This window comes from Neoarius graeffei, chromosome 12 (genome assembly GCF_027579695.1).
Source record: "Neoarius graeffei isolate fNeoGra1 chromosome 12, fNeoGra1.pri, whole genome shotgun sequence".
NCBI lineage: Eukaryota > Metazoa > Chordata > Actinopteri > Siluriformes > Ariidae > Neoarius > Neoarius graeffei.
Window position 1 is genome coordinate 603,435 of NC_083580.1, and position 13,031 is coordinate 616,465.

The 13,031-nt window shown below is 47.2% G+C and overlaps 1 protein-coding gene across 4 annotated transcripts in view; it reads left to right on the forward strand.

Moving 5' to 3' along the window:
• LOC132895096 (arf-GAP with Rho-GAP domain, ANK repeat and PH domain-containing protein 2) overlaps positions 1 to 13,031 on the forward strand; it is a 28,041-nt gene that overhangs the window by 13,009 nt on the left and 2,001 nt on the right. For all 4 annotated transcript variants that reach the window (XM_060935289.1, XM_060935285.1, XM_060935288.1 and 1 more), the window contains exons 12-21: positions 1,316 to 1,401; positions 2,441 to 2,623; positions 3,031 to 3,193; positions 7,976 to 8,020; positions 8,123 to 8,246; positions 8,420 to 8,519; positions 8,599 to 8,794; positions 8,921 to 8,966; positions 9,053 to 9,231; positions 9,470 to 9,679. In XM_060935289.1, coding sequence (XP_060791272.1) covers positions 1,316 to 1,401; positions 2,441 to 2,623; positions 3,031 to 3,193; positions 7,976 to 8,020; positions 8,123 to 8,246; positions 8,420 to 8,519; positions 8,599 to 8,794; positions 8,921 to 8,966; positions 9,053 to 9,231; positions 9,470 to 9,679 — 1,332 coding nt within the window. The remainder of the gene's footprint in view (positions 1 to 1,315; positions 1,402 to 2,440; positions 2,624 to 3,030; positions 3,194 to 7,975; positions 8,021 to 8,122; positions 8,247 to 8,419; positions 8,520 to 8,598; positions 8,795 to 8,920; positions 8,967 to 9,052; positions 9,232 to 9,469; positions 9,680 to 13,031) is intronic.

Consider the following 13,031-nt stretch of genomic DNA (forward strand, 5'->3'; position numbering starts at 1 on the left):
AGTGAAAGGATATATCATACTTTCTAATAATGTTACCTAGGGGGAGCATATACAAACAGAAAAGTACTGGACCCAAAATAGAGCCCTGCGGGACCCCACAGGAGACTGGGGCTGAGGAAGAGGAGAAATGACCAAGAGATACAGAGAAGGTTCTGTGTTTTAGATAGGATCTGAACCAATGCAGTGCTGTCCCATTAATGCCTACCCACTCCTCAAGATGAGAGGGGAGGATGTCATGGTCCACAGTATCAAAGGCCTCACTAAGGTCCAATAGGACCAAGGTTGCATTCTTGCCTGAGTCTAGAGTGAGCAGTAGATCGTTAGTCACTTTGAGCAGAGCCGTTTCAGTACTGTGGAGTGCTCTAAAACCTGACTGGAATGGCTCTAGAATGTTGTACTCAGACAGGAAGGGAAGCAGCTGGGACAGCACGACTTTCTCCAGCACCTTGGAAATGAAAGGGAGCTTAGAGATAGGGCGGTAATTACTCAAGCATTTACCATCCAGGTTATGCTTTTTAAGCGGGGGTTGGACAACCGCATGCTTAAAACATGCAGGAACAACACCAGATGACAGACACGAATTAATAATTACCTGTATGGAGGGACCAACTACATCAAAAGCTTCTTTAATAATATAAGAGGGGACAGCATCACCAGAAGAGGAGCTTGGTTTCATGCCTAGGACTAGGTCCTTCAAATCTGCAAGGAGAATATTATGAAATTGACTGAATCTAGGTATAGGGCCAGGGGAGACATAAAGGGGGGTTGGCGGTGAGAGGGGGAACTGAGCTCTGATATTCTTAATCTTGTCAATGAAAAATTCCAAGAATTTCTCACAAGCATCAGTATTGGTGATAGGAGCTGGTAAGAGTGCTGGGTTTATGATTGAGTTTATAGTGTTAAACAGAATTTTAGGTCTGTTAGAGTGCTGATTAATAATATCAGAGAAATACTTAGCTCCCGGTTTCCCCCACAGTCCAAAGACATGCAGGTTAGGTTAACTGGTGACTCTAAATTGAGCGTAGGTGTGAATGTGAGTGTGAATGGTTGTCTGTGTCTATGTGTCAGCCCTGTGATGACCTGGCGACTTGTCCAGGGTGAACCCCGCCTTTCACCCGTAGTCAGCTGGGATAGGATCCAGCTCGCCTGCGACCCTGTAGAAGGATAAAGCGGCTACAGATAATGAGATGAGATGAGATACTTAGCTCTGGCAGCTTTAGCAGCTGCCTGAAAGGATTTTAATGAAGATTTAAAGATTTCGAAGGAAATAGTGAGACCATCTTTCCTCCATTTATCTCCCTGTGCTGTTTCACAGGAGTTCATCGTATGATGGGGGTGAACAGGTCCAAAGTGCGGAGTCTGAAACTGGACAGTAAAGTGTGGACTGAACCTCTGATTCAGGTCAGAATACCAGACAGACAGGAACTGTACAACACACACACACACACACACACACACACACACACACACACACACAGAGTTAAAGAGCTGTGCTTTAATAATGTATAAATAAAGAATGAACACTGTTAATGTTGGATAGAACCTTACAACACTGCAAATACACGGTTCTGTTCCGACAGACCTGCAGTGTTCCACTTTTATACTTTTATATTTTAAAGTGTCTTTAATCTTTTCTTATTGTTTTTAATACTCAGTGTCCCCTTCTCCTGTACATGTCACCGTTTGTTTATTGGCTCATATCGTTATATTATATGGTTATATTATCTTTTGTCCATTGTTACTGAAGCTCTTATGCCACAGCAGTTTAGTAACAATTACAATCGTTTTTAATTTGTTAAAGAACAAAACATCATACTTTTATAATTACGTTTAATGTTGTGGAACAAGTTATTTCCTGTTGTAATTACATTATAGCAGTGATAGTCTGGTGAGGGACCAACTGATTATCTTGACGTTAATAAGAATTTAAGAAAACTCAAGGATTTAAGGCAAACCACGCCCCTGTGAACGAGCCGTTACAATAGAAACGATACCTTATTACAGTGAGTGCATTAATATAAACCTGCACTACTGTCAGAGCTGCTGTTAGAGAGAATTAATCAACACCTTCTAACCAATCAGAATCCAGAATTCAACAGTGTGTGTGATATTTATATAATATTCATCCATCTATCCATTATCCATCCTTCTTCTCTGTCAGGGTCACGGGAGAAGCTGGAGCCAATCCCCAGCTGATTGTCAATAATCAGAAATACATAATGTTGAATAAAAAGATATGCACAGTATTAGTAATAGAGGCCACGCCTCCTGAATCGTGTGCATTAACTAACAGCTTCTCAAACTCACAAATTAGCACTGTTTTCCACGATAGTAAGTCTAAGAAGGTGAAGAGAGGCGTTTCCCTTTCCTCCTGATCTCAGGGCTGGAATGGTGTTTGAGAAGCTCAGTGGAGATAACGATGTGTCCTCTCTCTATACAGCTGTTTGTGCTTTATGGGAACAAAGCTGGTAATAACGTGTGGGGTCACAATGTCCCGGCGGTGGATCAGATCCTCCCTGACGCTCAGTACGAACAACGGGCCGCGTTCATCAACGCTAAGTACTGCAGTGGTCTTTACCGCAAAGCGCATCCTCTCACCTGCAGCCAGGAGCTGCTCAACCAGGTCGGTCTCAGAGTGTCACTCAAACTGTTTTACAAATGCTAGACCTCAGACTTGGTTCTAACGGGTTCTGGTTAGATTGATGGTGAATGGACTGTAAGTGATGTATACAAGCATGCATTACTTAAAGCTGCATATTTTAGTTTTTTTAAATTGTTTACACACCTGTAATAAACATGTAATATTGCAGTTCAGCAGCCTCATTTCAAGCTCTGTTTACATTTTTCTGGCTCCGCCTCCGCCCACTATGTGGGTTTGTTTGGACACAGAGAGAGTGAGTTATAAGCATTTATTTTCAGGCAGCAGAGGGAGCTATATTTCACACATTGCTGCTTTAAAAAAGTGAAATGCCAAGCATGTACGCCCACGTGTTCATTAACAGTGCAGTGTGCTGTGTTTCCTCACTGCAGAGGTTGTGTGAGGTGGTGTGCGGAGCTGATGTGGAGGAGACACTCTCACTGCTGTGTTCAGGAGCGAAGATTCTGGGCGGAGATTATCTATCAGCCATCACGCTGGCAGAAAACGCCGGACAGGCTCTACAGACTGAGCTGCTCAGACACAATGAGTTTGTAGGTGAGACTCAGAGACATGGTGGGATTTAAACTCAAAACCTTCTACTGAGACCACTAACACTAATATTATTTCAATTCAATTTTAATTGTATGGTGCTTTTAACAATGGACATTGTCATAAAGCAGCTTTACACATTCCTCATGTCCACATGTCTTTTACACATTCCTCAATTCTATTAAGCTGGTGTCTCTCATCTGGTTTTGCTTAAACATGCAACTGTGTGTCATCAGCATAACAGTGGAAACTAATACCATGTTTACGAATAATATCACCCAGAGGGAACATATATAGAGAAAAAAAGCAGTGGACCCAAGACAGAACCTTGCGGAACACCAAACTTTACCTCAGTAGGTCTAGAAAAATCACCATTTACATCAACATACTGATAGTGATCAGTTAAATAAGAGCTGAGCCAGGAGAGGGCCATCATCATGATCATCATCATCATCATCATCATCATCATCTTCCCCATTTGGGTTTAAAAAACCCTTAGGGTGCTTCTGTTAGCACTTTGTCCAACAGTCGCAAGAAGTCCGTTTTATCCATCATTGTCCGTCTTATCTGCTGGGCATCCATACCCAACAATTTCTCAACCTTAGCTTATCTTGGTGATCTGACCTCAAAGAGAAGTTGTTTTTGCAAGCAGTCATTGCCCATCCTACAGATGTGTACTATATACAGTATTTAAGTTGCTGTTCGTAACATGTCAGCTTAATAGATGGGGTCTTGGTCATTTCACGTAGGTCTGCATTTGATAGTCTGAAGCTCCAGTCCACGTCCCCCTCAACATCAGCATCTTGTGAGTCAGAAGCATTCTTTCGCTTGAAGACACCCTTTACCATTTGACGCAGGAAGCTGTGCCATACAACCTCACTTTTATTGACATTGTCAGCAGACATCCGCCATGCTTGTACACTGTATAACAGGCGGGATCGAACACAAGCTACAAGGAGTTTCACCCTAACTGACAGTAGGATGCGGTGGTCTGTTAGAACATGCTTTAGTTCGTTTCATTTCTGAAACGCCACACCAATCCTTGTACCGAGGAAGTGAGAGGTTTCTGCATTTGAGTTACTGATGTTGTGTCCAAGATATTTAAAGTTGCGCACATTCTTGATCTTATTACTACAGAGAGAGACAAGGCTCTCCTGTCCTTTAGCATCTTCACTGACATTGAAAGCCATTGTTCCTGTAATGAGATGAGATTTGTAATCCAAAACAGGTAAAGGTGTCATCATAGGTTTGGAGAATTGTTTGCAGTTGTTTGATGGATTCGGCAAAGATAAGCTGATTGTCTGCATATAGTAGTTCAGTTATACAATTCTCCCCTGTTGCAGGTGCTTTCTTGTGTAATTCTCTAGGGGACACCTCCTTCGGAATACAGAACTTGATCGCAAAGCCTGCTTCTGGATATACTTTTGCTATCTCATACTGTGCAACCCTGACCACAAAATCCATATAGATATTAAAAATGGACGGGGATTCCATAGCACCTTGCCGACAGACGACTAGAGTGTCAAACAGGCAAGTTGATCCTTTAATATATGCCTTTGTGCCGGTATACAAGGCGTGTAGAATTGCTACTAGTTGTGGGCATCTGAGGTACGTTTCAAGACACTTCATCAAGGCCTTGCAGGGTATCCAGTCATATGCCACCTTCAGATCGACAAAGGCTAAAAACAGTGGTGTTTTTGATTTACTTGACTTCTCTAACACTTAGCAGAGGATGAAGACTGCATCAATGGTTGATCTATTTGACCAAAAGCCAAATTGCAATGGTAGTAGAATATACTCGTATGCCTCGCAAGCTCCCCCAACGATTATTCCCAATATGACTTCAGACATGGTAGCAACAATATTCAAACCCCTATAGTTCTCTGCACATGATCGTAGGCCTTGTTTGTAAAGGCATGTGATGCTAGAAGTAAGCCACCTGACTGGTACTTGGAAGTATGTCCAAACTAGCCCTACCAGAACCACTAAGTACTTCAGGTGTTCCACGTACACCTTATCTGTTCCTCTACACTTGCCACTCTTGAGTTTCTTTATCTCAGCTTCAATCTCCGCACGATCTGGTATTGATGTATCAATGGCGGGTAGATCCTCAGGTGGTAGAACATATGGGTAATCCTCTGGGTACTCTAATTCTGGTTGGGGCTCATATACACGGGGCCAAAGTGCTTGGTCCTCTAGTTTGGCTGGTGGTATAAGGGGCTTACTTGATCTCTCCAGTGATGTATGCTGCTTCATCAATCTAAACTCCTCAGTTTTACGTTGCTTGCTTACAAAGCTGATCTGGTCTGCTTTGATCTTAAAGTAGGCATTCTTGAGCTTTGTGCGGAGTTTCTTAACCTCTTTTTCCAGAGCTTTTCTTTTTGCTGAGTCTTTCTCGTTACAATGTTTCAGCAAGAGGTCTTGGTATTCCTTGCTCACCCATGGTTTTTCAATACCGCATCTTGCTCTAGAGGGGATGGTTTCTTTAGAGGCCTGTCCAATCACTCTGGCAATAAACTCCTCAACCTCATCGACTTGGTTTGAGTTTGGTCCAGGCTCCATGAGTTGGTATAGTCTGGCACTGTAGTTAGTTCGAATGGATGGGTCATCTCTTAGGTAGCGGATGTCCTTGTTGGTTTCTGGTGGAACTTTCCTGGAAAATATCTGCTTGACTTTTCTCCATGTTGGGAAGTGGGCTTGCATCACAACAATGTGATGATCTGACTCAAACAGTTCATTCTGCCCTGGATAGACCCTACACTTTCTAGTTGCTTGCTTCACAATTGTTGTTCCCTTAACTGCCACAACATTTTCTAGTCTATCCAGGAGAATGGAATGATCAATGGTGTCAAAAGTTGCACTAAGGTCAAGCAACACAAGCAGCGAGACACAGCCCTGATCAGCTGCCAACAGTAGGTCATTTACTACTTTAACCAGAGCTGTCTCAGCGCTATGATGAGGTCTAAATCCTCTCATCTCATCTCATTTTCATCCGCTTATCCGGGGCCAGGTCACGGAGGCAGCAGTCTGAGCATGGAAGCCCAAACTTCCCTCTCCCCAGACACCTCCGCCAGCTCCTCGGGAAGAACACTGAGGCGTTCCCAGGCCAGCCGAGAGACATAGTCCCTTCAGCATGTCCTGGGTCTTCCCTGGGGCCTCCTCGCAGGGGGACATGCCTGGAACACCTCCCCAGGGAGGCGTCCAGGAGGCATCCAAAAGAGATGCCCGAACCACCTCAGCTGATTCCTCTCGATGTGGAGGAGCAGCGGCTCTACTCCAAGCTCCTCCCAAGTGACTGTGCTTCTCACCCTATCTCTAAGCGAGCGCCCAGCCACCCTGCGAAGGAAACTCATTTTGGCTGCTTGTATCCGTGATCTTGTTCTTTCGGTCATTACCCAAAGCTCATGACCATAGGTGAGAGTCGGAACGTAGATCAACCGGTAAATCGAGAGCTTCGCCTTTTGGCTCAGCTCCTTCTTCACCACGAAGGACCCGTAAAGCGACTGCATCACTGCGGATGCAGGACTATCGGTCGGCCTTGAAGAAATTCTGGCAAGCCGTCCGGCGCCTCAGGAGGGGGAAGCAGTACTCTGCCAACATTGTTTACAGTGCGGGTGGGGAGCTGTTGACCTCGACTGGGGATATTGTCAGGCAGTGGAAGGAATACTTCGAGGATCTCCTCAATCCCACCATCACGTCTTCCATTGAGGAAGTGGAGGCTGATGACTCAGAGGTGGACTCATCCATTACCCAAGCTGAAGTCACTGAGGTGGTTTGCAAGCTCCTCGGTGGCAAGGCACCGGGGGTGGATGAGATCCGCCCTGAGTATCTCAAGTCTCTGGATGTTGTGGGGCTGTCTTGGCTGACACGCTTCTGCAACATTGTGTGGCGGTTGGGGATAGTGCCTCTGGAGTGGCAGACTGGGGTGGTGGTCCCTCTTTTTAAGAAAGGGGACCGGAGAGTGCGCTCCAATTATAGGGGAATCACAGTTCTCAGCCTCCCCGGGAAGGTTTACTCCAGGGTACTGGAGAGGAGAATTCGGCCAATAGTCGAACCTCGGATCCAGGAGGAACAATGCGGTTTTCATCCTGGTCGCGGAACACTGGACTAGCTCTATACCCTTCATAGGGTGCTCGAGGGTTCATGGGAGTTTGCCCAACCAGTCCACATGTGCTTTGTGGATCTGGAGAAGGCATTCGACCATGTCCCTCATGGTATCCTGTGGGGGGGGGTGCTTTGGGAGTATGGGGTTCGGGGCTCTTTGCTAAGGGCTGTCCAGTCCCTGTACGAAAGGAGCAGGAATCTGGTTCAAATTGCCAGCAGTAAGTCAGACCTGTTCCCAGTGCATGTTGGACTCCGGCAGGGCTGCCCTTTGTCACTGGTTCTGTTCATAATTTTTATGGACAGAATTTCTAGGCGCAGCCAGGGGCCAGAAGGAATCCTGTTTGCAAACCACAGGATTTCATCTCTGCTTTTTGTGGATGATGTTGTCCTGTTGGCTTCTTCAAACCAGGACCTTCAGCATGCACTGGGGCGGTTTGCAGTCAAGTGTGAAGCGGCTGGGATGAGAATGAGCACCTCCAAGTCCGAGGCCATGGTTCTCGACTGGAAAAGGGTCTAAATCCTGACTGATACATTTCATGGATGTTATTCCGATGTAGGTTTGAACATAACTGCTGTGTCACAGTTTTTTCTAAGATTAACAATGTTTTCCACAATTTTATTATTAAAAAACAACAACAGTAGACCAGAAGGTGTTTGTCAGCTCACTGCCTGTGTGTTTTACAGAAATTCCTGACTTTGACCAGCAGAGAGAGCTGAGAGAGCAGACAAGTAAAAAAAAACACACCCACCCACACCATGTTTTATTACTTACTAAAACAATGAATGTTTCTATTACTACATCTCTCTCTCTCTCTCTCTCTCTCTGTGTAGGATTAGAGGAGCTCCATGGCAGGCTGGATGATGAGCGCTTCCTTTTCTCTCAAGAGACCGAGTCAGCTGCATGTGATGTTCTTGACCTGAGAGAGGTCATCTCTGTGTTCAATCAGTCCACAGGGTGAGAAACTGTATGACTGTGTGTGTGTGTGTGTGTGTGTGTGTGTGTGTGTGTTAACGCTTTACACTCACTTTGGATGGAATGGAATGACTTGAAGTCGGAGTAGGGCTTCATCTCAAACATTACAGAACACTTTGTGCAAGTTAGATATTCACTGCGTGTGTGTGTTACAGTCAAACCCATGAGTTTGAGATTCTAACACTGACAGACAGTCTCATCTGTAATGGGGACACACAAGAGCTGCTGCTCAATCACATGCTGCACATTATCAAGGTAACACACACCCACACACACACACACACACACACACACAGACAGACAGTTAGATTACTGATGACCTTATCATTTTCAGGTCGTGATGCCCAGACCCCTGTTGGAGGAGGAGCTTATAGGGGTGATGGGCGTGTCCCGGCTGTCTCTAAGAGAGGGAAGTGGTCTTCAGCATGCTGAAGTTTGGGCAATGATCCGACCGGGAGAAATCTTAATCTATCCCTTACACACACACACACACCGGATCCCCATCATCATCAACCAACACACATGCTGCAGTGAGCATAAACACACACACACACACACACACACACACACACACACACACAAACAAATATTGTCATCATCATATCACACTGAATTTAATAAGGTGTGTGTGTGTGTGTGTGTGTGTGTGTGTGCAGACATGTGTTTGTTGGAGAACACAGTGGCGGTGACTACAGCAGAGAAGTGAGCACTATTCTAACCTGAGTGCATTTCTAATTTGCATATTTCATGTTTGATATGCATATTCATGTATTTTCTCCTCCCATCAGGACGGCGTATCTTCAGTTTGAGCGCAAGGAGAGCTGCAGCAAATTTTACACTCTGCTCTCCAGTGCCAACTCCAGTGACAGGAAGTCACATGATTACTCCTTGTACACACTTCCTGCTGGGATTAGTGGGTGTGTCCCTCCTGAAGTGCAGCGCTGCATCTCTCACATCACACTGTATGGTGAGAAAATCAGTAAATCAGATTAGATTATTTCACGTCCTGTTTCAGGGTCAGGAGCCTTTAGGGGCGGAGCATGTCACTAATTGGTCAAATGTTAGCCATACACAGCTACACCATGGCTGCAGTATTTAATTTTGTTAATAACATGCTTCCTTTTGTTTGGTAAAATCAGTGAGGTTGCTATGGTAAGGGTTCGAACCTGGTTCTGAAACTCACTGTGTGTGTGTGTGTGTGTTAGGCCTGAAGGTGGAGGGTCTGTACCGCTGCTGTGGGTCGATCATTAAGATCTCGGAGTTGGTGGAGAAGCTGCGTGAAGCTCCAAATGACGTTGTTTTGGAGACAAATGAAGTTGCTATACAGGAAGTAGCAGGAGCGCTAAAGCACTTCCTCCGCAACTCGGAACAGCTCATCCCATCATCTGAGAGAGAAAGCTGGGCCAGAGTGTTGGGTAACTAACACACACACACATCACCTGAGGCTCGAAAATTTCAAAAGTCAAAAATATCCACTAAACAGCAGGCAAACTTCATAATGTTGTGATGTCACAGTGATGTCATAATGACATTTCACTCTGTGTGCTGAAAAGCTGCAGTGATTAAAACACATCTGATAGAGTTGGTGGTAAGTGTGTGGTGGTGTGTGTGGGGGGGTGATGTGGTGTGTGTGTGTGAGATGTGGTGATGATGTGGGGGTGATGTGGTGATGATGTGGTGTGTGTGTGAGATGTGGTGATGATGTGGTGTGTGTGTGATGTGGTGATGATGTGGTGTGATGTGGTGATGATGTGGTGTGTGTGGTGGTGATGTGGTGTGTGTGATGTGGTGATGATGTGGTGTGTGTGGTGGTGATGATGTGGTGTGTGTGGTGGTGGTGATGTGGTGTGTGTGATGTGGTGATGATGTGGTGTGTGTGGTGATGTGGTGTGTGGTGATGATGTGGTGTGTGTGGTGATGTGGTGTGTGGTGATGATGTGGTGTGTGTGATGTGGTGATGATGTGGTGTGTGTGTGATGTGGTGATGATGTGGTGTGTGTGGTGGTGATGTGGTGTGTGTGGTGGTGATGTGGTGTGTGTGATGTGGTGATGATGTGGTGTGTGTGGTGATGTGGTGTGTGTGGGGGTGATGTGGTGTGTGTGGGGGTGATGGGGTGATGATGTGGTGTGTGTGGGGGTGATGTGGTGATGATGTGGTGTGTGTGGTGATGATGTGGTGTGTGTGATGTGGTGATGATGTGGTGTGTGTGGTGATGTGGTGTGTGGTGATGATGTGGTGTGTGTGATGTGGTGATGTGGTGTGTGTGGGGGTGATGTGGTGTGTGTGATGTGGTGATGATGTGGTGTGTGTGGGGGTGATGTGGTGATGATGTGGTGTGTGTGGTGATGATGTGGTGATGATGTGGTGTGTGTGGTGATGATGTGGTGTGTGTGGGGGTGATGTGGTGTGTGTGGGGGTGATGTGGTGTGTGTGATGTGGTGATGATGTGGTGTGTGTGGTGATGATGTGGTGATGTGGTGTGTGTGGTGATGATGTGGTGTGTGTGGTGATGATGTGGTGTGTGTGGGGGTGATGTGGTGTGTGTGATGTGGTGATGATGTGGTGTGTGTGGGGGTGATGTGGTGTGTGTGGTGATGATGTGGTGATGATGTGTGTGTGGGTGATGTGGTGTGTGTGGGTGATGTGGTGTGTGTGATGTGGTGATGATGTGGTGTGTGTGGGGGTGATGTGGTGTGTGATGATGTGGTGATGATGTGGTGTGTGTGTGGTGATGTGTGTGGTGTGTGGTGGTGATGTGGTGTGTGTGGGGTGATGTGGGTGATGTGGTGTGTGTGGTGGTGTGTGTGATGTGGTGATGATGTGGTGTGTGTGGGGGTGATGTGGTGATGTGGTGATGATGTGGTGATGATGTGGTGTGTGTGTGTGTGATGTGGTGATGTGGTGTGTGTGGTGATGTGGTGTGTGTGGGGGTGATGTGGTGATGATGTGGTGTGTGTGGTGATGATGTGGTGTGTGTGGTGATGTGGTGTGTGTGGGGGTGATGTGGTGATGATGTGGTGTGTGTGGGGGTGATGTGGTGATGATGTGGTGTGTGTGGGGGTGATGTGGTGATGATGTGGTGTGTGTGGGGGTGATGTGGTGATGATGTGGTGTGTGTGGGGGTGATGTGGTGATGTGGTGTGTGTGGGGGTGATGTGGTGATGATGTGGTGTGTGTGTGATGTGGTGATGTGGTGTGTGTGATGTGGTGATGTGGTGTGTGGGGGTGATGTGGTGTGTGTGATGTGGTGATGATGTGGTGTGTGTGATGTGGTGATGATGTGGTGTGTGTGATGTGGTGATGATGTGGTGTGTGTGGTGATGATGTGGTGTGTGTGGGGGTGATGATGTGGTGTGTGTGGGGGTGATGTGGTGATGATGTGGTGTGTGTGGGGGTGATGTGGTGATGTGGTGTGTGTGGGGGTGATGTGGTGATGATGTGGTGTGTGTGTGATGTGGTGATGTGGTGTGTGTGATGTGGTGATGTGGTGTGTGGGGGTGATGTGGTGTGTGTGATGTGGTGATGATGTGGTGTGTGTGATGTGGTGATGATGTGGTGTGTGTGATGTGGTGATGATGTGGTGTGTGTGGTGATGATGTGGTGTGTGTGGTGATGTGGTGTGTGTGGTGATGTGGTGTGTGTGGGGGTGATGTGGTGTGTGTGGGGGTGATGTGGTGTGTGTGATGTGGTGATGTGGTGTGTGTGGGGGTGATGTGGTGTGTGTGATGTGGTGATGATGTGGTGTGTGTGGGGGTGATGTGGTGTGATGTGGTGATGTGGTGTGTGTGTGTGATGATGTGGTGTGTGTGTGGGGGTGATGTGGTGTGTGTGGTGATGTGGTGTGTGTGGGGGTGATGTGGTGTGTGTGGGGGTGATGTGGTGTGATGTGGTGATGATGTGGTGTGTGTGGGGGTGATGTGGTGTGATGTGGTGATGTGGTGTGTGTGGTGATGATGTGGTGTGTGTGTGGGGGTGATGTGGTGTGTGTGGTGATGTGGTGTGTGTGGGGGTGATGTGGTGATGTGGTGATGATGTGGTGATGTGGTGTGTGTGGGGGTGATGTGGTGATGTGGTGTGTGTGGTGATGATGTGGTGTGTGTGGGGGTGATGTGGTGATGTGGTGTGTGTGGGGGTGATGTGGTGTGTGTGGTGATGTGGTGTGTGTGGGGGTGATGTGGTGATGTGGTGTGTGTGGTGATGATGTGGTGTGTGTGGGGGTGATGTGGTGATGATGTGGTGTGTGTGGTGATGATGTGGTGTGTGTGGGGGTGATGTGGTGTGTGTGGGGGTGATGGTGTGTGGTGTGTGGTGTGATGTGGTGTGTGTGGGGGTGATGTGGGTGATGTGGTGTGTGTGGGGTGATGTGGTGATGTGGTGGTGTGTGGTGATGTTGTGTGTGTGGGGGGTGATGTGGTGATGTGGTGGTGTGTGGTGATGATGTGGTGTGTGTGGGGTGGTGTGGTGTGATGTGGTGTGGGGTGATGATGTGGTGTGTGTGGGTGTGTGGTGGTGTGGTGTGATGTGGTGTGTGTTGGTGGTGGTGGTGTGTGGGGGTGATGTGGTGTGTGTGGTGATGTGGTGCTGGGGGGGTGATGTGGTGTGTGATGTGTGGAGGATGTGATGTGTGTGTGTGGGGGTGATGTGGTGATGTGGTGTGTGTGGGGGTGATGTGGTGTGGTGTGGGGGTGATGTGGTGATGATGTGGGGTGTGTGTGGGGGTGATGTGGTGTGTGTGGGGTGATGTGGTGTGTGGGGGGTGATGTGGT